This window comes from Zootoca vivipara, chromosome 6 (genome assembly GCF_963506605.1).
Source record: "Zootoca vivipara chromosome 6, rZooViv1.1, whole genome shotgun sequence".
Taxonomy (NCBI): Eukaryota; Metazoa; Chordata; class Lepidosauria; order Squamata; family Lacertidae; genus Zootoca; species Zootoca vivipara.
Genome location: NC_083281.1, coordinates 19190067 through 19215682, shown reverse-complemented (window position 1 = coordinate 19215682; position 25616 = coordinate 19190067). Strand labels below are relative to the sequence as shown.

At 49.5% G+C, this 25616-nt stretch overlaps 1 protein-coding gene across 1 annotated transcript; it reads right to left on the bottom strand.

The window, feature by feature from the left end:
• Positions 1-1990: 1990 nt before the first annotated feature.
• Positions 1991-25616, bottom strand: PPP5C (protein phosphatase 5 catalytic subunit). Its single transcript, XM_035119566.2, has 13 exons — positions 25373-25616; positions 19981-20222; positions 18305-18452; positions 14474-14595; positions 12859-12924; positions 11514-11612; positions 9911-10016; positions 9468-9610; positions 9269-9356; positions 7358-7398; positions 6580-6758; positions 4568-4649; positions 1991-3928 (listed from the first exon to the last, which is right to left on the bottom strand). Exons 1-13 carry the CDS (start codon positions 25503-25505, stop codon positions 3866-3868), a joined length of 1512 nt encoding a protein of 503 aa, XP_034975457.1. The 5' UTR covers positions 25506-25616; the 3' UTR covers positions 1991-3865.

The window sequence follows — 25616 nt, the reverse complement described above, 5'->3', positions numbered from 1 at the left end:
CCACAGAGCCTAGGGATTGCCAATCAGAAGGTCAGCGGTTCGAATCCCCGCAATGGGGTCAGCTCCTGTTGTTTGGTCCCAGCTCCTGCCAACCCAGCAGTTTGAAAGCACAAAGTGCAAGTAGATAAATAGGTACCACTCCAACGGGGAGGTAAACGGCGTTTCCGTGTGCTGCTCTGGTTCGTCAGAAGCAGCTTACGGTAGTCATGTCCCAGAAACTCCCTCGGCCAGTAAAGCGAGATGAGCGCCGCAACCCCAGAGTCGTCCGCGTCTGGACCTAATGGTCAGGGGTACCTTTACCTTTACTACTATTGACATTAGGATTTCAGACAATGGGATTTCCTTCCCGGCGCTTCATAGCAATGCTAGGATTGAATGCACAACTGTCTGCATGGAAAAAGGTTCCCTGGCCTGACCCTCCCATCACTCTCTGGAGGTTTCGTTCTTGAACGGGGGAGGAGATGCGAGATCCTGAAACTCGGTCATCAAAACAGTTGGTCTTCTGGCCTTTCGCCACTAGATGGCTCTGCTGGGGATGGAAATGCCACTCTCTTCCTCTAAGGCTATCCTGCGATCAGGGCTGCAATAACCATTAAGCAAAATACCCCCCCCCCCCGCTTAGGGCAACAACTATGCAGCAAGGCAGTGGGGAGACCTTATCCCTACTAAGTACAGAAGACGAGAGATTAAATTCAAAAAATCTTTAACAAAAAATATTTTTTAAAAAAAGAAGACGAGAGATTAGTTTTGAAGATCCGATCAAAGACTTTGCAATTAGAAAAAGGAGGAATTTCTTTCAAATATAAATAAAGCAGAAGTTTACAAAGGTAAACATTATTTTCCAGCTTACGGTACGTTTTGTTTCATTTAGAAAAATACTCCCCCCCCCTTTAGGGTTTATTATTATTTGTTTTGAATTAGAGATATACAGTAAAGGGACACCAAAATCTTTCAAGTGCTCCAGGCACTTAAAGGTCTCAATCCGTCCCTGCCCGCTATCCATAATGGCCCCAAAGCCAGATGTCTGGAGTCTCTGTCTCTCTCCAGATGTTGATAGTGATTCCACCTCTTGGTAGTTCCAGCCAACATGGCCAATGGCAAACGCTGATGGGGGCTATGGGCTTCTCATCCCTGACCCCCAAAGGAGGGAAACATTCCCCCCTCAAATATATGTCCCAATGGGCTCTGACTAAAGCAGCGTTTTTCATTCCCAGCTGTTTTTTGGACAACAATTCACATCATCCCTGACCACTGGTCCTGCTAGCTAGGGATGATGGGAGTTGTAGTCCAAAAACAGCCAAAGACCCAAGTTTGGGGAACCCTGGACTGAAAACAAGGGTGACGTTCAAAGTGACTCAACAATTAATAATAATCCCTTCGCCTTAAGGCCACAGAGTTAAAGCAGTGTTAAAAACAGTCTGAAACAACAACCAGCTTGAGGTGGGTCCTAAAAATGTACAACCCAAGTGTAAAAGGCCAGGATAGAGGCGTGCGTCTTCAGCATTTGTCGACAGCTGTATTACGAAGCTGCCGGACTCACCTCTGTGGGTTCCAACATTTGGACAGTGTTTCTCAACCGTGGGTCCCCAGATCTTGTTTCACTACAACTCCCATCACCCCTGACCACTGGTCCTGCTTGCTATGGATGATGGGAGTTGTAGTCCAACAGCAGCTGGGGACCAAAGTTCAATAATCACTGATTTAGGGGCTGCCGCAGAGAAGGCCCTCTCCCAACCTGCCCCCCTGAGCTTCAGAGGGAGGAGGAACCCTCCTCTGCTGATCTTAACATACCAGAGCACGCCTGTGGGGAAGGAGGCCATCTTCCAGATATTTGGGGCCTGAGGTGCTTAGGGTTTTAAGAATGAAACGTCTGGGAAGGAAAAAACTGAGGCTGTACCCAAGCTGGCAGGTCTTTCAATAGTTACTTTATTTTAACATCTTTTGTTTAATTACAGACAGTAAAATAGCTCAAATAGGTAGGAGGGCGAGTGGAGAGGAAATCCTGGATGTATAAAAACCCTCCATGGTCAGCATGGAACTAAGAACATCCAAAGTGCTTCTGGAATATTCGCTGGTTTCTTTTTTCGGCCACGATAGGGGAAGAAAGCAGCCTCGTTTCAGTTTGGAAAAGCTGAAATGATGATGCCTTGCCAGAGCGGGAGCAAGAAGAGGAGGTCCCAAGAAGGTGTGAGTGTTTTTTTTTGGGGGGGGGAAGTAGGAGCAACAAAAAACAAACAAACAAACAAAAAACCCACCCCACCAAATGTTTCCATTTCCCAGTTTTTCAGCCCTTTGGCAAAGCTGGTCCCCTCAGGCCTGATTCCCCCACCCCCAAGCAGTTTTATCCTCTGGCGACGAAAACTTAAAACGCTTGAGCTAGGGGAAGGAAATAAAACCAACCAGGAAGAAACCAGGAACCACAAGGCAGATTCTGCTCATCTCCGCTGCCCAACTGAGATTGAGCTTTCTCTCTCTCTCTCTCTCTCTCAACCGAGTTTGTGCGATATCAGAATTGGAAGGTCTGCCCTAGAGAGAGGACCCTGGCCTTCCCGAGATCCCATCAGCAGCATATCCTGGACTAAAAGAGTGATCCCTCCAAATCAGTCACAGGGAAGAGGTCGAGAAGGATCTCGAGAGGATCAAAGCCCCAGAAGCGGTGTTAACTCCCCCTCCCCGGCCAATCGAATCCCCAAAGCCTGCAGATCTCAAGACGGGAGAGTCGTAAAAATGCCCAGATGAATTTCTCCCTCCCCGGAACGCGTAACAATCCCTGCGAGGCTGGAATGAAGGGGCCCCGAAAGCCAAGGGTCAACCCTACACACTTCCCGAATGCCCTTTCTGAACACCTTCCTGTCTCCACCTCAAAATTACCAGACCCCCGCCCCCCCTGCTCTGTACTGAGCTGGGTGGTGGTGGTGGCCAGTAATAGCCCAGCTGAGGCTAATCCACAGTTAGCATCTGGATGGAAAAATTCACACACACGCAAACATGCAAACAGGCTACACATTCTCCTGGGGTTTTCGGCTTAGGCTAGCTGGGAACATGATAGGAACAACAAAGAGGGGTGGGTAGGTGGGTTGGAGCTGGCGGGCAGCTAGGATCCATCTTTGCCCAGAGATGGCAGATCCCTTCTCGCTATGACAAGGCGGCACAAGAAAGAGGCAGAGGTAAGGGTGAAGCTCTTCCCCTTGAACTTTGAGCGCCTGGGCAAACTGGACAGTTTCTCTGCAGCGACGCAGAACCTCCGGGAAAGGTGGCAGGGGTTGGGTGTGTTTGCACACGCCTAATGGAGTCGAGCTCTGATCTTCCAGGACAACAGCCATCAGCTGGAGGAGGGGCAGGGGAGAGGGTGGCAAAGGCAGCCCTCAACCTCTGCCTCACTCCTCTAGGCTGGTGGGTTGCAGAATCGTGAGTGCTTTCAAGCTGGAGAAAAGATGAAGGAGAGCCAGCGGGCAGGCAGGGGAAAAAAATCAGAGTAGGTAAGGAATAAATACAGTCTTCCAATATATTAAAAAAAATGTTATCTAACATTCTGGCTGCCATTTTCTCGTGTTGCCTGCGTGCAACACACAACACTAGCAAAGGAGAGGGTCTCCCTGGGACAGTACCTGCCTTCTGGGGGTGGGGGCGGGGGTATTACAGATGCAGTCCTCAGCACACACACACACCCTGCAGGAGATGCTCAGGCTTAACTCCCCACCCGCCAAAATATCCCTTGCTTTGTAGTGAAGGCTGATGTTGGAAGGAAATGTAACCCAAAAAAAGGAAGGAAGGAAGGAAGGGGTTTTTTTGTTTGCCTAGCGCAGGGTCTCCTGGCAAGAAGGTGGGGGTGGTGGGGCGCGAGCTGGCAGAGGTGGAGGGCAGCTTACATCATCCCCATTTGCAGCAGCGAATTGGCATACATCATTGGCTTGACGTTCGGATGAGGCTGGGGAAGGAGGAGGAGAAGTTTGGTTAGCAAAGGTGCACCCCCTTCTAGAGCAGGGGCCCCCAAATCAGGTCCCCGTCCCCTTGGTTCCATAAACTCCTCCCCAGTGCCCCCTGCCCCACCGAAAGCACCACTCAGAATTGTAGCAAACTGTTCCAAATCCAATTAAAGCTTTTTGGTTTAACTAATTCAACAAAACCGACACACTTGATCCAGTGATACCTGCGTGAAAAATATTTTTACACCTTCTTACAAAAACAAGGGTGAAGGAAACTGACAGCATGTTTTTACATGACTACTTCCTGAACATGCACACACGTCTTCACGTGTTCAGTAAGTAATTCATAGAAAAATCAACAGCTTTTGCCAGTAATAAACCTTGGAACTTGTGCCAACTCAGGATTGTGAATACAAACAGACTTGGCCAAATGGATCACCCAGGGTCTCCAGTCCAACTTTCTGCAGTGCAGGAATCTTTTGCCCAATGTGGGACTCGAACCCACGGCCCTGAGATTAAAGGCCTGTTTGCGTGGCAAGATCCCAGGAAGGGAGCGGGAGGGACTTGGGGCATCGGTGCAGGCGCATTTGAGAGCTGAGTGTGACCGCTAAGCGCATCGTTCCAGTGGAGGAAGGACTCACCACTGCTGTGAACTGGTGGAATTCCGGCCGCAAGTCTGAGCCTTGCAAGTGGATGTAGGAACCCTTATTGCCCATCTGGTCACTGGGAAAGAGAAGATTGGGGGAAAGGGTGGGAAGAAGAGGGTTAGTGCAGCATTTTCTCAGGGTTATCAGGATTCCTCCCCCCCCCCCGAAAAGGCGTGAAGTGCCATCAAGGGAGGGCATGAACAGTTTTTGCACGTTATGGGGGCTAACAGGCCGATAGGCACAACAGGAAGACCCAAAGCAGAGGAACGGTGGATCAAAATTTGGGGCACTGCCAAGCTTACAAGTATGGTTAGGTTAGGGCATGTGGTCCCTGAAAGGCTGCCCAGAAAGGAACAAGGCCCTTTGGCTGAGAAGGGTTCTCTATCCTTGATTTAGGCCTTTCTTTGCCTAAGAGCCTGGAGAGGAGCTGCGCATCAAAGCAGACAGCAGGTGGCTAAGTGTCCCACCAACCTAAGGCGTCTTCCAGCGTCCCTCTCCGAGGAAGGCAGCCTTTGTTAAAGAAGAGCTTCCAACCTCTCTCTGCCCGACAGGAGCGAGCCAGCAAAAAACCACACTGAGCCAGCTGGAGTTAACTTTTTATCAGCACAAACAGGATCTGCACAGGAGGGTGAGGCCTACATCTCTGGCAGTTCTTGCCCCCACAAAGCAGTTGCTGAGACTGAAGGTCCCCGCTCCCCACAGTTGCCTAAGTCTCCTCTCCAGAGCCTTCCCAATCTATCTGAGACTACACCTGCGTGAAGCTAACTTCTCCTCCACTCTCTTCATGCCTCTCCTGGTCCTGGCCTGGGAGACAAGGGTGGAGAAGGAGAGTTTGTCACAGCAGGAGGGGGAAGACCCCCTGGCTCTTTCACCATTCTTACTCTTCTCTGCCTCTTGGCCTCCTGCTTCAGCTTCTGCCTCTGTTAACCCTCCAGCTTCCAACACTTTCTCCTCCCAGCCTTCTCCCTTGTGACCCCTCGACGTCGTCCCACCACCACTCCCCAGGCTCGGAGACTTCTTTTCTTGGGGGTTCCCCAGCTGGTTCCTGCCACCATTCCTCTGCATTCAACCAGTCTGCCCTCCGAGCAGCACTCTCTGCTTTCCAGTCAATGGCTGCCATTGCCCTCTGTTGGCTAAGTTCCACCTCCACTGTCGGAGGCAGAAAATGCTTCTGAATGCTGGTTGCCAGAAACCGCAGCAGAGATTGGCTCTTGTGCTCAGGCCATGCTTGCGGTCTTCCCGTCTTCTGGTCGGCCGCTGTGAGAACAGGATCCTGGATTAGACAGGCCAGACTGGACCCAGCCACCAGGCTCTCCTCCTGCCCCAGCCGTCCAAGCCGGAGGTAGAGCACCACCTGCCAGTAACTCTTTCCCTAGGCTGATGTATTTATATTGCAACTACAACTGAGAGGAGAGAGAACGGCTGGAGCGATATAGGACTTTTTGGAATAATGGATTAATATTTGGTAAAGAAAGAAGAAGAAAATACAGACAAATAATTATTACACGTAGCAGTAAGGATATAGATCAGGCATCCCCAAACTTTGGCCCTCCAGATGTTTTGGACTACAATGGTCCTGTTAGCTAGGGATCATGGGAGTTGTAGGCCAAAACATCTGGAGGGCCGCAGTTTGGGGATGCCTGATATAGATCTTCACTTGTGGACTAATAAATTATTGGATGCGTTAATACGAGTAGAAGTCATAAATATTGCAGCTGTTGAATAAGGGACTATTATTATGATTGGAATACAACTATATCAAGTAAGACTTTGGAAGCAGAATTTTTTTAAAAAATTAAACCTGTAATTCTAGCATGTGGGGGGCCACCAAAATTATACTATTGGATATTTGATTAATTGATATTTGATTTGGTATTGTGATTTGATATGGATATAACGAGGCGTATTTTGGATTTTTGTAATAAAAAATAATAAAAATATATTTATATTAAAAAAATAGGAAGTATAGAGCACCACCACGACAGCGTTACCCCTTGCACACTCACCAGTAGTTGGGGGCAGAGAAGACAGTGACGCACTTGCCATCGTGAGCCATCTCATACCCTTCGGGCTTGACTTCGTGGCTGCGGATGATGTAATCTAGGTGGTTGCGCTCGAGGAAGCTTTTGGTGACGTCGGGCCCGAACTGGCAGCTCACGCCACGCTTGCTGATGGACCGGCCGTTCTGGGTGGGGAAGAGAAAGACACTCTTGGGTGCAACGGCAGTCTTATAAAAATGAGATTTTTGGGGGGGGGGGTTCAGGTGCCCAGTATGCAGGCGACACCAAGAAATCCACTGGCATCCATCTGTCTCCGGAGACATAACCAGTCAAAACCGAGAAGGGCTCTTGATATAACCTCTGCAGCAGAGTTCCCCAAACTTGGGTCTCCTGCTGTTGATGAACTACAAGTCCCATCATCCCTAGCTAAGAGGACCAGTGGTCAGGGATGATGGAAACTGTAGTCCAAAAGCAGCTGGACCCAAGTTTGGAGAACCCTGCTCTATAAGGCAGGATAGAGAAGGCTGTACCAGAAGTGGTGCCGCTCTGTACGTTGAAGACAGCACTCAGCCAAGCAAGGGACAGACTCCTCCACAAAATCGTTTACCAGGCCCCAAGAGTAATTTAGTCCCAGGGACATGCTACTGTCCCTCCCCACCCGGTCAAAATGCCCAGGGAGATCTCAAGATGAAGAATGAAATCAGGGAAGCATCCGAAACAGGAGACCTTGTAGTCATGGAGCAATGGGCACGCAGCTCATGAGTCTCACCAAAGCAAGACCTACCTGGGGTTGAGGGTCTGACCAGAGTAAGTCGCACATGGGACCTGCAAATGAGAAGAAGGCGAGTTCAATAAATGAGCGGGAAACAACGCAGACACAGAAAGTGAGGCCTGTGGCTGGTGGGCACCAATGTTGGCTGCAAGCTGACTGCCGATCAACCATCTCGGACTCTGCGATTGCCAGGTGAGGCCTTGCTGGTGGTGCCACCACTGGGGGATGCCTGGCTGGTGCTGAGTCGTAACAGGGCCTTTCCTGTGGCAGCCCCCCAGTTGTGGAACGCCCTCCCTAGTGAGGTGCGCCAGACTCTCCATCATCATAAACTTTCAGAAGGAATTTGAAAACGTTCCTGTTTGCACTCAGGCACGTGGTGGCTGAAGACTACTGTTCTGGGCAACCCTAAAGTCACTGGGTGGAAGAATGGTTCTTAATTGTAACTGCTTTTAGCTGTTCTTAATTGCAGTCGTTTTGAGAATGCTTTCATCAGTTTTCAAATTTTTTGCTTTTGTTTTAAATGGTGCTTCCTCCTGCTATCCTGGGCTCTTTGGGGAGGTAAGGGCAAGATATAAATTCAATCCATCCATTAATCACAGAATTAAACATAGAATCATAGAGTTGGAAGAGACCACAAGGGCCATCCAGTCCAACCCCTGCCAAGCAGGAAACACCATCAAAGCATTCCTGACAGATGGCTGTCAAGCCTCTGCTTAAAGACCTCCAAAGAAGGAGACTCCACCACACTCCTTGGCAGCAAATTCCACTGCCGAACAGCTCTTATTGTACATGCCTTTGCCAACTTACCTGGTGCCCTCTAGCGATGTTGGACTGCAACTCCCACCAGCCTACTGGACTCTCCTTTACTGGAGGTTTTTAAGTACAGGTTGGATGTCTGTCTGCTATGGATGCTTTAGTTGAGATTCCTGCATGGCAGGGGTCCCTTCGAACTCTACAATTCCATGAGTCAACTCTCAGGCATTCTGCCCTACCCCTAATCTGCTCAGATCTAGGGTTTACACCTCTTTTTTTCTTCTTCTCCAAGCATGGTTTCTCTTTCTTAACAGCAGCTGACTGGCAGCAGTCTTCCCCATCACTTTTGTCTCTATGCCAGGGAAGCTCCGCCTGCCAAATTTCTGCTCCTCAAAGTCAGGGGAAGCAACAGCAGGACAGTAGGTGGGTGGAGAAAACAGGCGGACAGCTAAACCTAAAACTTTTAGATGACTACATCGGTCAGATTCGCCAGTCAACCCCCCAAAAGGTTCAAGCTAACAAAAGGTGCCCCTAGTGAATTAAGACAGGAAATTTGTAACTCCCCCCTCTAAGAAGGGCAACCACAACCTGCTAGGCAGGAAGGAAGTGAAGGGGGGGGGCTGTCCTCCCACACAGGGCGGTAAGCATTTCTTCATTTTCAGAAAGCGTCCTAGTGGAGTTTGTGGGAGAGACAACCCATCGAAGATCCCCTTCTCCACGGCAGGAAAAGCCATCCTCGTTCCCTCCTAATAATTTGCCATAAAATAAGTGCAAGTGGCAAGTGCCATCTTAAAAGAGGTCCTCTTGGAAGAGAAGGGGATGCCTCTTCTCAGATGGTGTGTGCCGTGACTCACGCTACACATGTGCATCCTCGAAAAAGAGAGAGCTGCTTTTGTTGCGGCTCAGAACAGTCTCCCACCCCCCCGTGCAAATTTATGCCTGTTTAAATCGCTTAGTCCAGAGTTTCCTCGCACAAGGAAGGTCCCAGGTTCAGCATTTCCAGGTAGGAGAGCAGCTGCTGCCAGTCAGTGCAAACAATATGGAGCTAGATGGACCAATCGTATGGCTCATTGTAAGGCAGCTTGCTTTGCTCCTATGGGTACACAAGGCTACCCAATCCCCACCAGACAAATCATTCCACTCCAGCCCTTTGACCCCGCCACTGCTCACCCGAATCTGGAGGTTGCCGATTCCTCTCGATCTTCCTGATATCATCTAACGTTATGCCGTCTTCACTGAAGAGGCCACCGTGCATTATCTATCCAGGACAAGTGGGGAGGGGGGGGAGAGAAGAGGAGAAAGAATAGCAAGGGTCACGAAGAGTGCTCAGCTGAGCTGCAGCCCCCCACCCAAGCTGCCGGCTCCTCACCAAGACTTTGCCGTTGATGCACTGCGCCAGAGGTAGCCACTCAAAGACCTCGCTGAAAAGCTCAAACATCTGGGCTGTGTATTTGGCTTTGACCTCTCCCTCAAACCCATAGATCTGGTTCATATTGTCGGTTTCGTGGTTCCCTAGAGAGCAGGAGGAGTTAAGAGGCCAAAATGAAGGGGGATTTTGGTTCGAGTTTGCAGAAAAGAGCTTCTCCCTCCCACCCACAAACTTCCAGGGCTGATGATATTACAGTCATACCATGGAATCCGTTCCGGAAGTCCATTTGAATTCCAAAACGTTTGGAAACCAATCAGAAGCCGCGGAAGCCCCGTCGGACGTTTGGCTTCCAAAAATAGTTTGCAAACTGGAACAGTCACTTCCGGGTTTGCAGCGTTCGGGAACCAAAACATTAGAGAACTAAGCTCTTTTGATGTTCTTACCTCGAAGTAGGTGGAAATGATCTGGATATAGCAGCTTAAAACCGAAGAGCGTCAGTATCACCTCCACGGAGAAGGAGCCACGATCAACAAAGTCCCCGTTGAATATCTGTGGTGGGGAAGCAGCTGTGCTCAAGGGAAAAAACCGTAAAATGCAGCCTTCCTATGGCGGGTCCATGTGGATTCCCGCCCCCCGCCCCCCACAGCTTCCTTCTTGTCATCTGATGCATCTCTTCCCCAAGAAATGCCACGCCTTGTGTGGAGCTCTTTGGAGGGCAAGCAAGACAGGTAAACACAAACTCAAGGACAGATTGCCATGATGGGGCAGAGGGTGGCAATGAAGGCAGGCACCAAACGTGGCTTCAGAAGAGCTCAGGTCAGGGAGCAATGACAGAAGCAGGTAAACTTGGCTGTGCAAGGATCCTGCCCTCAGAGCAAAAATACAAAATGAAAGGGAGGGAAGAGAGAGGTTCACCTGGATGAACCTCCAGAACATTCCAGCTCCTGTGGTTCTAGGGAGGCTCTGAAAACAAGCTCCGAAAGCATGACCCTAGGCATGTTTACATGGAAGTAAGTCCCATGAGCTCAGGGGGGTATGTTCTCTAGTAAGAGCATCTAGGATTGCAACCCGAATGTGGATCCCAGGAGCCTGTACAGAATTCTTGGGAGCCTCAACGTTCAATAGCAACAACAGGGAGTGGAGAGGGCAAAAGGGGGGGGGGAGGAAGGGAAAAGTTTCTATCCCTCACATTTGGAGAGAGAAATCTGAGCATGCATGGACAAAATATGTGGCAGTGGCCACTGGCCAGAGGGCAATTCCAAGTGAGATTTCCAGCTCAGAAAGTCTTCACATTGCCTACACCAAAAATTAAGAGGATTGGGAGGAATGAGCATTACTTCTTAATTCATAACAAATTAATTAAGCAGCAGCAACACATTTTTTACCTGCCCCTAATCAGCAGGTCCCAGGGTGGGAGTCAACCATTTAACATTCAGTACTAAAAGTGGCTTAAAGCAAGTAACAGCCACTGGAATCGGGTGGGCCCTGAAAAAACACATCTCAGGTGTCAAAGAGGTGTGTCTTCAGCATCTGCCAAAAGCTGTATAGTGAAGATGCCAGACACACTTCCAGGGTGGGTGGGCGGAAGTCACACAATTTAGGGGCTGCAGCAGAGAAGGCCCTCACCTGGGCCACCACACACACACCTTGAAATCTTGGGGGTTTCTGAAAGTTACCAAGATCTTAGCACCCGAGAAAAGGTCTGCAGGGAAGGTAGGTGGCACCCTCCAAGATCTTTTTCCCAGATAAATTCAGATGTACACAGAAGTTCTACAAACTGGCCTACAATTTTCCTGGATGGAAGGAAGTGTTTTCCCCCAGCAGGCCAGTTCCCTCACATCTGGGTGTGCGGAGAAGGGGGGATAACAGGAAGCCGCACAGGCCGCTCCTTGCTCCCCATGTCCCCTGCCCTTTCTCCCTTTTCCAAGTCCGTCCATCTGTCCCCTGTCAGGAACCCACCAGCACAGTTCCCTTTCTACCCAAGGAGGAGGAGAAACAGATGAACAAGGCCTACAGTGGCCCTAGAGGAGTGGCAAGAAAGGATACATATGGATTAGTTTCCGACGGCAGCCCGTTCAATTCAAATATATTCAGGAGGTCGTAATACTGTCCGTGGGTGTCTCCGCAGACAGTGATTTTCTCTGTCTGGAACAAAAAAGAAGCGGGGGGGGGGGGGGGAGGCAGAATAAGACAACAGAGGGAAGAGGCGTGAAGCTCAGCCAGATAATGCTTATTTATAACCAACTATTTTTGGATGCTTCTCCTCCTCCCACACTTTGGATTTCCCCACACAAGACATCACGTGTTATCCCACAAAGAAGAAATCTACACAGGGCACTATAGGGCTGGCGTGGTGAACCTGCGCAGAGGTGCCCTGCTCCAGAGGTTGCTGGACTCTGACCATTGGCCATGCTGGCCAGGGCTGAGGAGAGCTGGGAATCCAGCAGTGCCTGGAAAGCCCAGGAGACTCCCCGCCCCTGTTTTAAAGAGATGGGTTGCCCACAGAATTTGCAGGCGGTGTACGCCAACCCAGACTCTTTTAACTGTTCTGGCCTCCTTTGCAGAATGACAGCGCTGCAGATCTGCTGGCAAACCCCCAAAAGAGCCCTAGGCTCTCATGATTATTCCCAGTATTTCCTCAGAAGGAACAGCAGAGATGACAGCAAAAAGCAGTCTGAGCCTGCAATGTGGATAAACTTTTGTGCTGCTGTGGTGGCTCATGGGGATAGCAGTCACAAAACAAGGCATGGCTGCACTCTGTGTGTGGGGGGGGGGAGAGAGAGAGAGAGAAAGAGAGAGAGAGATCACTTAGGAAGCCATGATCTCTCTCAGAATCCCGGCATCCTATGGCCAGGGATTCACCATACTCTCAAGCTAATGGAACTTTAAAAGTTCTTAAGGGTGGGATGTAGCGCAGACACTTTTGAAAGAACGACTGCCGGGCAGTTCAAGGAGTTTTGAAAACCTGGAGATCTATTTGCAGAATGGATCTCTCAGGCCTTGATGGGAAAATGCAACCCAAGAACCGCAGGCCAGAAGGAGAAATAGTAAGACTGCAGGTGATTTTGATTTTATGTCTTATGTAATGACTGAAGAAGACAGGGTTACTGCCCTGCGCATCTACAGAGCAGTATTCTAGAGTGAATTTTTTTTTTGACAGCTCCCTGTCTTTTTGTAATGCAGGGAAGCTGAGGAACTGCTTTGGAGATATTATTCTTTGTATGTTTCCTTTTCCCTTCTGGTTTGAATTTTTTATGTTATTTAAAAATCAATAAATATATTACCCTGCCCCCCAAATGGGGAGTTCTGAGAAGAAAAGAATTGTCAAGGAGGGAGGCCCAGACCTGCAGCTTTCAATTTAAACGTTTTGGGCACACAGAGAGGCACGCACCTCTTTTAACGTAGTTTCTACTAGGGTGGGGAGTTTTGATAGCACCTCTTTCACTTGCACCAAGATCTGCAAGGAGGAAGAGAGAGGTCAGTCAGTCAGTCAGTCAAGAGAGAGAGAGCACATACAGGCACGGTGGCAGAGAAGAAAGATGAATGCAAATTATTATTACATTTATATACCACCTTTCTTCCAAGGAGCTCAAGGTAGCGCACATGATTCTCCCTCTCCACGTTTTATCCAAACAACAGCCCTGCAATGGTGGCTAGGTTGAGAGGCAGTGACTGACCCAGTCACCCAGGGGAGCTTCAGGACCAAGTGGGGATCTCAACCCTGGTCTCACAAGCAGTCTAACCCAGTGGTTCTCAAATGTTTTTCCTCTGGGCCAGAGGGGCTGGGGCAACCCAGCCAGATGGGCAGGGTATTACAACTACTGCTAAAAAATTATACTATCCTATGCTACACTGAAATGTTTAAATGTTTCTTTGATTGTCCTTGAATCCTCCCACCATCCTCACCTTCCACACCCTTTGAAAACCACTATTCTAACCACTACATCAAGGGGGGACGGGACGGGGAAGAAGAGTCGAAGCTTCCAGTGGGTATGGCTTGGATTATATTCTGGCGTATAAGACGACTGGGCGTATAAGACGACCCCCAACTTTTCCAGTTAAAATATAGCGTTTGGGATATACTCGCCGTTTAAGAAATACGACCCGGTGTATAAGATGACCCCCGACCTTTGAGAAGATTTTCCTGGGTTAAAAAGTAGTCTTATACGCAGCAATATACAGTAGCTTAGATCAACCTTCGCCATCCTCTTGCCCTCCAGAGGTTTTGGACTACAACTCCCATCAGCCCCGGCCAGCACTGCTGAGAGCTGACCTGGGACAGGGCCTTCTCAGTAGCTGTTCCCCATTGGTGGAATGCCCTCCCTAGTGAGGTGCACCTGTCTCCCTCATTAACGACATCCAGGAGGAACTGAAAAACATTCCTGTTCACTCAGGCATTTGCGGGCTGAAAGATACCGTTCCTAACCCTGATATTATTAGCTGGGAGTATATGCGCAACTGTTTTTAAATGTTCTTAATGATTTGAAAAGCCTGTTCAGCTGTCTGCCGTCCTGGCCTCCTTTGGAAGAGCAGGGGAGGCATAAAGTTGTACCTCGGGTTACAAACGCTTCAGGTTACAGACTCCGCTAACCCAGAAAGTACCTTGGGTTAAGAACTTTGCTTCAGGATGAGAACAGAAATTGTGCTTTGGTGGCGTGGCGGCAGCAGGAGGCCCCATTAGCTAAAGTGGTGCTTCAGGTTAAGAACAGTTTCAGGTTAAGAATGGACCTCTGGAACGAATTAAGTTCTTAACCAGAGGTACCACTGTAAACGCGTACCTGGCGGAAACGTCATGTGGTTGTGGCCCACAACCACAGCCAATGGCCTGCTGGGATATGTAGTCTGCATGAGATATGCCTTCAGTTAAGGGCAGGCTGCAACGATCCCCTCAGAGCAACCCTTTACACCTCTTGCAGCTCCATGCCATAGCATAGAGAACCCAGCGTTTCTGCAGCCCGGGGGGGGGGGGCGGCTCTCAAGGGAGGAAGAGGTGGAAGAGGAGTTACCTGATAGGCACATTTCCTGTGGAGCTTCTTTTGATCCTTGTACCACTGCATTAATTCCTTCATGAATGCAAGCGTCACTTTCCCGTTGTCCAGCTTCGGGCCACTGTACTCGTCTTCAATGGCTGGGGAAGCAGGAAGATGAAGTGGGTGGAGAGGCAGCAAGCAAACACAAGGCCAGCCTAGCATCACACCGGGGGGGGGGGGGGAAGAGTCCACCTGCCCCTTGGCACCCCCAGCGACCACCCAGGTAACACCCACTGTGTTACCGGTAAGCAACTGCGGGTTCAATACCTCGCCGGCCCTTGCATTTCACAAATGGCTCCATCCCAAGCTGTCCTGGGAGCCTTTTTCCTTCTGGCAGAAGAGTTTTTAAAAGTTCCAAGTAGACAAAGCTGGGCACCTCATTGCCCTCCCTTCAATGTTCTCGGGATGCCTAGTGCATTATTCCTCCTTGTGCTTCCGTCCTTCTGTTCAGACATAAGGGAGAGGAAGGGGGAAAGTCTCTCTTCCCAAAAGGCCAGCGGTTTTCAAAAGTTTTTTTTTTTTAAGGTCCTCCATCTGTGTCAATTTCTCTGCTGAGGAATGCCCTGCGTGCTGCATGTTCTAGGACACTGTTCTTCAAACTGGGGGCTCTATTTAATTCATAAAATTTATATACCGCTTCTTTGTTTTTTAAAGAAACAACAACAACCTCAAACTGGTTTGCTAAAAAGGTAAAACCATTAAATCAGGAAAAATTTACAAGACATCAAAATATACAGTAAGTTAAAATACAGGCAATGACTTTGTTAGGCGCCTCCAACTGATTCGTGACGGTGCACGCACACATCATGCCAGGGGCATGACAGGGGCTGAGTGGGGTGGGGGCAGAACAGGGTGGAGCAGGCTTAGACGGGCTCCACCGACGCATGCAAAACAGTCGTTGCCTATACAAAAACAGATCAAACTTCACACCGGCTTTTTTAAGCATCTGGGCGGGCCTGACTAAACAGGCATGTTTCTAGCAAACAAGTGTTTGCTGAAAGTGGCTACCTGCGCAGCTCAGCTGGAGCAGTACCAGAAAGCTATTGAGATCTACGAGCAGGTATGTTTATGACTCGTCTTCTCTCCCCCTCCCAGCACAAATCTTTGTTTAAATCAAATTCTTAAAATAAAAGACGTACAACGTATGAAAATGAAACCATTGCCAGGACGGTGTACCGCATGTTTTAGTTAAAATAACACATCCAGACAATACAAATTCTGACCTAAGGAAAGTTGAACCCTGAATTCAGGAAGAATTCATTGAAGGCGACTGCTTGACATCAACAGGCAGGGAGTTCCAAAGCACAAGCAAGGCTACACTAAACGATCAGATTCTTACAAGCGTGGAATGGGTATTATGTAGCACCTGTGGTCATGCCAATTCCATTGATTGAAGCGAACAAGTGGCAGCCCAGCAATATTTGGGGGTGCACTGAGGGTCCCAGTCTGCCTTGCTGGGACTCTCAACCTCTGTGAATCAAAGGGATACCGCATCCCCGAAGCGGAATGTTGCAGGGAAATGGTAAAGTCAGCGGGACGGAAACGCCAACTTTCAGAAAAGTTCCACTGCTGTTACTGATTGTAGAGGAGTCTCTTGCTACACCCCCCCCCCAAAAGACTGTTCCCTGGGACAGAAGCTGCCCTCTGCTACAGCATATTGCTTTACCAGTTTTCCAGAGTGTGGGCAGGACACCTGATCCCCAGAAACCATCATAGAAACATAGATTTGGAGGGGACCGTGAGGATCCTCTAGTCCAACCCCCTGCAATGCAGGAATATCTTGTCCAATGTGGGGCTCGAACCCACAGCCCTGAGATTAAGAACTCATGCTCTACCAACTGTTTGCCTGAGGTGGAGGCGGGCAAGTGCCTGCGTGTTCACCTCAGAACAGTGCCGTTTCTGCAAAACCAAAGTGTCTTGCCAGGGTTCCCTTCCTGTAATTGAAAAGCCTTTCCACTAATTGGGCTGAACTGCCAAACTCGAGGGACAGCAATTTCCCCTCCAGCTCCAAATGTCAGGAGGTGTGAGGAAGGCCCCTGTTTGCAAAAATAAGCTTTGAATGCAGAATCCACAGGATGAAACCGTGCAGTGGCTTAGTCCAGACAGTGAGATTAAGGGACATGGCTCATGCCAGCAGCTGGCCCACAGAGGAGAAGACCAGTCTATTTATTTTTCCTGATTAAGCCTCTCCACGCCAGGGATCTATTTATGATCAGAGATCTTGATCTATTTCGGGCGCTGGCAGAAAAACCTTGGCGCAGCCTCCCGTGTGAAATGGCATTAGTCACCAGCCTGAGGATGGCAGGGCTTCCTCGGAAAGGAGGGATGCTGGGATGAGGAGCTGGTGCTGCCTGACGATGGCAGCGGCCCCCAATCCAGACCATAACAAGCAGGGGTCCGAACAAGCTAAAAAGGGGTTCCATCCAACAGAAGCTTGAAGTGGCTGCAAACCACTTTAGCCTTGTACCAGGTCAGAGACCTCCTCGTTGCCTTTGCTTTTTGACTTCTAACAAGCCTGATCTCTTTCCTTCTGGTCCTTATCTTTCAGACAGAGTTCTAGAGAATCCCCAGGATTTCCTAGTGAAAAGATCAGTAATGGTAGATACTTTTGCCTGCCGTAACCTATTTTTTCTCCTGCAGTTTCTGCCAGGGGTGAAGGCAGTGGGCCTCTTCTCGAGCACACCCTCTATTCACTCAGGGTGTCAGGAACTGGGTGGACGAGGAGGAATGGTGGGAGGCACCAGCAGGAAAACCCCCCAGGGAAATCCCAGAGGAGGATGGCTCAGAGCCTTGGGATACTGAAGAAACAACAGGGTTTAGTGAGCAGGAGGAACCTGTGACAGGGAGCAGTTCAGACTCTGAGGCTGAAGCAGAGGAAAGGGGGTCAAGAGGCTGCTGGAGAATTCAGGGAGTCTCCCTCTCCTGCTGCGACAAGAATGCACAGAATAATGAGGAGGGCAGAACAGAGACCAGAGGTGTGCAGGCACAGTTTAAGACTGCTTGGGCAACATCCGGGAGAGGAGGAGCCTTAGAGTGGGTGGAAGGCAGGAACCTTCAGTCCTGGCAACTGCTCTATGGGGACAAGACCCGCTGGGAAGTGTTGCTGAGTTGTATGCCATTTCCTTGAATAAAGAGTTGAGTTCACTGACAACCGATTCTGCGTCTTCCTGCTGACCTGCATCTGACTCCAGCCCTGATGCAGGGCAATGCTAGAGTCCTGTGTGAGCACCTTGGAGTATGACCCAGAATCCTCTGCAATATGCAAGAATTCCACAGCAGATATGCAGAGACTCCTGAGCACAGGAGGTTTGAGAACCATGGGCTCGAGTCCAGCAGTTAAAAGATCTACTCTAGCACACAGCCTTGGGAAGAAACTGGAGACAAGCAATTAAGAGCAGTGAGCACAGGAGACAATACATATGATCATGGGCCATGCTCCAAATCAGAGACTACGCAAAGGATGCTGGGTAATTGGGCCCTGTGGTACATCTTTCATGCCACCAGAGGACTTGTTCCTGCCTCTTGCAGCCCTCTCTTTGCCTGTGAGCATTACTATGAGGGTTTGGTCTCTGCACAGAGCATGTTAAAACACCCGTCAGAACGGCTGATGCCTGAAACTTTAGCAATGGGGTACTGATTAGAGCCCGGCTGAAGATGTCTCGTGTGGATTAGCAGAAAGCTTGGAAGCTCTCCTCTGGGTTTCAGCTGCACCTTGAGCACCCTGCCCCAGTCAGGCCACAGTCAACCCCCCCCTCCCCCAGTATCCACTGTAACAGCTTCCCCCTGCCACAGCTGCCACAAACTCACTCATGTTCTCTATGTCCAGGGAGTCAACCACAGACCGCTTGTGCTCATCACTGGCGATGGCCCGCTCGAAAGCCTTCTGCTTCACAATCTTATTGCACTCCTGATACTTCATCTTAGCATCCTTATCGTTCGGCTTCACCTTGACAACCTGAGGGCAGAGGAGGGAATTTATATATATTCATCATCTACAAGTTGGGAATCTTGTAAATTCACGACGGAGCCTTTGTGCACAACACCAATTTCTCAAAATTAAGTGGATAACAATTTTATTATGCTGTATTACAGTTATTACTTTATATTTACAAGATATTGTAAACTGTCTGAAATGTGGCCTATGAAGTCAGGTTGTAAACAAGCTACTTTGATATGTTTCTCTCCTCCTTTTGCTCTCCATCACAAAAAACATACAATGTCCTCACATGCACTATGTTGGCACATGGAGCTGTATCCATTTTTTGCCGCCTCCGCTCCATTTCTTGCCGGAACCTTCCCAACCAACAACACGCAGCTCCACTTGTCCGCAGGCCTTGTCTGCCACACACTCTTAAAAACCTCTGAGCAAATGGAATGCTTATGAACATTCCTGAGCTGCTGAGCTACTGGATAGGGTGGGCTTATATCACTCTGCTGAAACTGGAGGCCATCTACGTTTACCTCGGGGGTTTTGCCCCTCCACTCTTAGCACCTCTGAGGGGATAAATTGACAGAGCATTCCCCACCCCCAAACCCCTGCATATTCTGTCCTGAACTTGATACTCTTTTCGTCTCTGACCATTGTCAGGGCTGGGGATGCGGATGGCGCTGTGGTCCAAACCACTGAGCCTCTTGGACTTGCCAATCAGAAGGTCGGTGGTTCAAATCCCCGCGATGGGATGATCTCCCATTGCTCTGTCCCAGCTCCTGCCAACCTAGCAGCTTGAAAGCATGCCAGTGCAAGTAGATAAACAAGTACTGCTGCGGCAAGAAGGTAAACGCATTTCCGTGCGCTCTGGCTTCTGTCACGGTGTTCTGTTGCACCAGAAGCGGCTTAGTTATGCTGGTCACATGACCCGGAAAGCTGTCTGTGGAGAAATGCCGGCTCCCTTGGCCTGAAAGCGAGATGAAAGCCGCAAACACATATTCACCTTTGACTGGACTTAACTCTCCAGGGGTCCTTTACCTTTTTACCTTTTATTGTCAGGGCTCCACAAAGCCAAGTGCTGGGTGGCCAATCACAATCGCCCTTCCCCATCTTGCCCAGAACAATAATGCCATCTGGGCATTCTTAGTGAAATGAAGATTTCAGTGTGTGTGTGTGTGGACATGTGTCTTCTCTCACTCTGTCCTGGAGCTTGGAGAACATGGAACATCAGGAATCTGCTATGCTGCTCAAAAGAGGTTCCTTTGCTGCCTCCTACCTTTGCCACACTCTCGTGCGAAGGAGAGAAGGCCACACTCCTCCCACAAGTCTTCTGTCTGAGTAGCAGGATTGGAAAAGGAAAAAGGTCGTGGTGGTGGTCTGGCACTGTCCACAAATAATGGCTTGCTGGAAAGCTGAGCCAAGATTTGTGGACTTCCGAGGAATTATTCAAAGCTGACACTGGCTTCGCAAGCTTAGCCCCATGTGAAGCAACATGCCCCCACCCCATCGCGCCAACCCTAGATGCTCAAGAGGAGAAAGCCACCACCCTGCTTACCGTCTCATAGTCCCGCAAGGCTGCCTTGAACTTGCCCAGGGCCATGTTGCTGGTGGCCCGCCTGTAATAGCCTTTGATGTACTTCTTGTCCAGCTCAATGGACTTGGTGGCGTCGGCCAGGGCATAGCCATAGCATTCCGTCCGCAAGTAGGCCAGGCTCCGGTTGCCATAGTAGATGGCGTTCGTGGGGTTCAGTTCAATGGCCTGGGAATAATACTTCACGGCATTCTCGTAGTCCTTTGCTGGGAGAAGAGGGGAAGACAGGCAGGAAATGGCTGTTATCAGGGAGCCAACGCATGTCGCCAGAAGCAACCCTTTGGCTACGGAGCCTGTAGGTGCAACTAAACAGATGCCGAGCTTTTATTATTTCATTAAATTTCCAATACTGCCCTTCATCCGAAGATGACAGGGCAGTTTAAAATATAAAAGCACAAAAACGCACAACAAAGCGACAAACAAAAACTGTTATTCAAACAAGAAAGAGAAGAAAGGCGAGGCGCGAGAAGCTAATCCGTGGAAGGCTCACCTGTGTTGTTTACACACAGGAGTGGGCTACGCACAGAATCACAGAGTTGAAAGGGACCTTGAGGGCAATCTAGTCCAACCCCCTGCAATGCAGGGATCTCAACCATACCGGACCCTGCTTAGCTTTGCATGAATACTGTATGTCTAAACTGCTTTTAAAGTCATCAAAGTTGGCATGAAGAGGACAAAGAGTCTGGGGAAAAGCAGGTCGGGATATCCCATAGTTCTCCTCTTTTCTGTCAAAAGGAAGCAGCATTCCTCCATGACAGGAAGAGGCACCCTGGGAAGGGGGACCTAACTGGTGCAATTCACCTAAATATTCAAGCAGAAAGGCACGCAGTGCATATAACTCAGTCGGTAGAGCCCGAGACTCTTAATCTCAGGGCCATGGGTTCGAGCCCCACATTGGGCAAAATATTCTTGCATTGCAGGGGTTTGGACTAGATGATCCACACGGTCCCTTCCAACTCTACAATTCTTCTTTCAAGAAGAACCCGCATTTTAGCTCCCTTCTGATGTTAGCTTCTTGGCCGCTGAAAGACACTGACCTCGGCCTGAACATGGCCCAAGGTCACCTCTAGATAATACATTAATAGCTTAGACCAGCTTCTCCCAAGCTGCTGGTCTCCAGATGGGAGTATGACTCCCATCAGGTTGGTGGAAGCTGGTTTAGACCAAGATAGATAGCTGTATGGTAAGCAGACACATGACTGTGCAGCAGCTTCCTTTGCTACTCAAGCCCCGAGGCATCTAGGAACAACAATAACCCTGTTCCTTATCACCAAAGAATCAGAAACAAATGCAGATCCACAGGTGCTCCATTCCTCATGTGTTTCTGCTGTTCCTATTATGTCCACTCTGCAGACTTTCCCTCCCCACACTGCAACTGGTAAGATGGACTGTTGGCTACTCCCAAACTGAAGAGGTGGGTGGGTCTTTGGGGGGAGCATTCCCCCATCCAGCTTCACTATAAACCTCCACAGCTGCAGCCCCTCCCTCTTGCATGAAAGTAACCTCTGTTTCTTTGCCCTCGCCCATCTCAAAGCAGCACCCAGACATGGTTTTAGGGATCCCGCAACCCGATCAGAGATGGGACAAGAAAAGCATAGCTGCATGTTATCAGCATGCTGGTGAAATGGAAGCCCAAACCTTTGGATGACTCCCCTCTGTGATTTCATGTAGATGTTAGAGCGCAGGGGGATAATACAGACTCCTGGAACCCCGTAATCTAAGGGGCAAAAAGCAAGAGCTCTCCCTCGCCATCATCTGGGTATGCCCGTCCAGAAAGGAGCAAAACACCGAAGAGCCTCCGAAGTCTAGCCCCTACAGACAATCCAGGCAGATACCAACGGCAGTGGTATCAAAAGGAGCTGAGGTTCAGGAGAACTAAAAGAGCAGCACTCCTCACTCCATCTTCCTGGCCCACTCTCAGGTGTAAAGTCATCCACCGGCAAAGCAAGCCTTCTTCCGTCTCATAACTGGGCCTGAAGCCAGACTGCAATGGATCCAGATAGTCAGCACCCTCTAAGGCTGAACAACCGTCCTCAGGCCCCCTCCAGAGAGAAAGGTTGATGAGACTGATCCACCACCTCTAAGCCACAAACCTGGTGAGCTGTAAAATGCCAATGGGTGCAGAGCTTTGGACAGCACAACAAGCAGCGTACCAACTTCCTGCGCCCCAAACACGCTTGTTAAAAGCAGCTCCATGCTTTGCTTTTCCACTTACAGCCTGGAAAGGTCTTCAGTTGGGCACTCCATACAGAGGGGCGCTGGTTCCCCTTCCTCAAACAGGTCTCAACGTAGGATGGACAGCATTTGCTATTGCTCTCTCCACAGCAAAGGCAACCAGGACCCACTCCTGTACCAGGAGCTTATTTTTCCTTTAAAATCATTTTTAACCATGCACACACATACCTAGGAGCAAGTCCCACTGGGCGCATGCATAGGAACGAGCTGTTAAACAGACCTTGGAGGCCAATGAAATTATGGAAGGAAATGACTCCTCTCTCTTGGGGCAGCTAGGAGGGGACATTCTCATTGACAAACATACTCCTCTTTAAATATGCTTTTCTGCTTACTTGCTTAAGAAAGCTGGAGAAACCAGCCAGATGGAGATATCAGTAGCCAACCTGGCATCCAGAAATCACCATGTGGTCACATATAGACCCATGCCAGCCACAAAATGCGCCCAGAGCCCAGCTAATTTCTAACAATGTCAATGGGGCTGACTTCTGAGTAGACAGGATTGTACCATTAAACATCTTTCTGTACCCAGAATCAGGGTGATAAAGAGTGACAAAATGGAAGGGCTGAACGTTTAACAGATATTTCAGCCAGAAGCAAAGATTCTGATTTGCCTTAAGGATTTAAAGTTAGAACTAGGGTGGAAATAATGCTAGACTGACGACACAATCAAATTTCCCCCAACAAATTACAAGTTATGCGTTTTATGTATGCAATGTCAGTGAGTACAGAAACCAAGATTACATTACGGCTCTACTGAATGAAAATAACCAAACATGTGAATGTGGGGCAAGTTAGTGCAGCTTATTTGACAAAATATAAAGAGACAGAATTACTCCAGAAAATAAACAGAAATGTGCACATTTCCATATATGCGAAGCTGTCCTCACTTGTCTCCATCGATCCGTAGAAGCCAGAATTACGAGGCTATAAAAACATCTTGAGTTTCAGGGCATGAGCCAACATCACAGGGGATTAAAAGAGAACCATATTCTGGAAGTTGGCAGAGGTTCTACCAAATGCAACAGAGTCCAAGAGGCCTGGATTGTTTAATTACAGTGTTGGTCATCATGTGACCCGAGGGCACAATGAAAGGTTAAGCATCATGGCTGTGGGAAGGCAGGAAAGCCTCCCAAATCCATCTTAAGAGCCAGGTCTCAAGGAAGGTGTTGGAGGCTTAAGAACAAGAGCTCATAGAGGCCTACTTGAAGGAAACCCCATTCTGCCATATCCCAAAATGGGAAGATGGACCAAGTCTGATCGTTGGTCTATCTAGCCCAGTCTTGGTTGGCAGTGGCAATCCAGGATTTCAGCCTTACCTGGATTTAACCTGGGACCTTCTGCATGCCAAGCAGATGTTCTACACCTGAGCTATCACACTTGCTCTAATAATCTGGGTCACTCCTTTACACTCTCCTAAACAACACACCTCCACCACTTACTCAGCCAGAATTTCCCCATTCATCTTAGATTCAACCCTCCTAAGAAAGTTATTGGGAAGAAAACTTCTTCAACAAGGCCATCTACTTCCTCACTGGGTGCTGTGGATCCAGCCTGCTGTTCAGCAATGCCTGCAAAACTCTGCAAATCTGCTGCCACCTCAAGAGATTAGGATCCCTTTGAATGCTAATCCTGCAAATTGATCACAATGCTTTCCCCCCTGAATAGATCATTCTAGTGGACAGACCGTGTGTCATGGGATGGAAAGTAGAAAGTCTACTTGCTTGCAATTAACAGGTTTAATGTAACAATTTGCCTGGCGTTTTTCCTACCTAGGGGACATCAAGAACCCAATTATGGACAATTTCACACGTTCAAGTCACAGAAAGTTATATGGTCCCTTTAACTACCCTTCTTCTCCCCCCTGGAACCACAGATAAGCCACCAACATCCCTAAAAAAACCTTCCAAGGAAGCCACTGTAGGCAGACCTGTATTCCCATAAGTTGCTCTGCCCCAAGAGGACTCTTCTTACTTCCAAGCCAAAATTACCGGTAAGTCCTTTGCTTTGCTGCAATATCCAATGGGTTCCAATTACAAACATGGCTGATTCCAATTAAAGACTGGAAAGAGCCTTTTGACAGCAGGAGCTTATTCCACAGCAGAATAATGTACTTCAGAAGGTGATAAACTCCCTATTACTGCAGGTTTCTAAGGCAGGAGCTGTCTGGCTTCCTATCAGGGGATGCTGTTGCAGCCGAATTCGCCGCTCAGCCAAAGGGGTTGAGCTGGATGACCTTTGGGATCCTTTCCAATACTATGATTCTATGCCCTCTACCCCATGTACCCTCTTGCGGACAACCACCCCAGGACACATTTCATACTTCCTCCCTCACTGACTGAGCCCCCCTCCCCACACACATCCCAAGGGAGCATCTTCCTCGAATCCTCCTCCTCCATCAAATGGAGCCAGTGGTGTCATATGTCCTCTTTTTCCAGGACACGTCCTCTTTTTCACAGGTGTGTAAAATAAGAGTCATCACAGAGGTCCATAGCTAAAACAGAAGTCGGCAAATGTGTCCTCTCTTTTGATTTTCAAAATATGGCACTCAGATTATGAGCTCTGGACAAGGACCAGGCTTCAAATCCCCATTTGGTCAGGAAGCTCACTGGGTATGACCTTAGGGACCAGCTTTAGCCTCTCAGCCTAACCTACCTCACAGGGTTGTTGTTGTTGTGGGGGTTCGACGGGAAGCGTAGGAAGGGGAGGGGGAGGAGCCATGCAGATTACTTTGAGCTCTTTGGAGAAGACAGGAAATTAATGCAATTAAAAATAATTTTATATTATTATTAATGCTCCCCCTCATTAGACCTCTCTCACACAACCACCCCCATGGGTGGCACAGGAGGCCCCTCTCTCACTCCACCCCCCATCTCTTCCCCCACATTGGGAGCCCCCACTTCCTAGAGGAAACTCTAATCAAAAAGCCCCCTCCCCAAAAGCAGCCCAGTCCTCCCATTGGCCACCTCTTCACTCATATGCCCCTCATTGGCTCCTCCCCTCTGGCAAACCCCGCCCCCTTTCCCATGGCCCCGCCCCTCCCGGCTCCGCCCCTCCTCTCCTGCCTCCCTCAAGGTGCCCCGCCCCCTTCCCCTCACGGCTCCTCCTCCCTGCCGGGCGCTACCTTTGAAGAAGTCGTTGGCCTGCGTCTTGAGGGCCTCGGCCCGCTCCAGCGCCCCCGGCTCGCCCTCCTGAGGCGGCCGCCCGGAGCTCCCTCCGCCGCCGCCGCCGTTCTCCGCCCGCTCGCCCTCCGCCATCGCCGCCGGGCCGTAAAGCGAGCCGCCCTGACAACCAGCGAGCAAAGGGAGGAGGGGGAGAGAGCCCACCAGCCGTCAAGCGCGGCGGTCGCAAACAGGCACCTAGCGGGA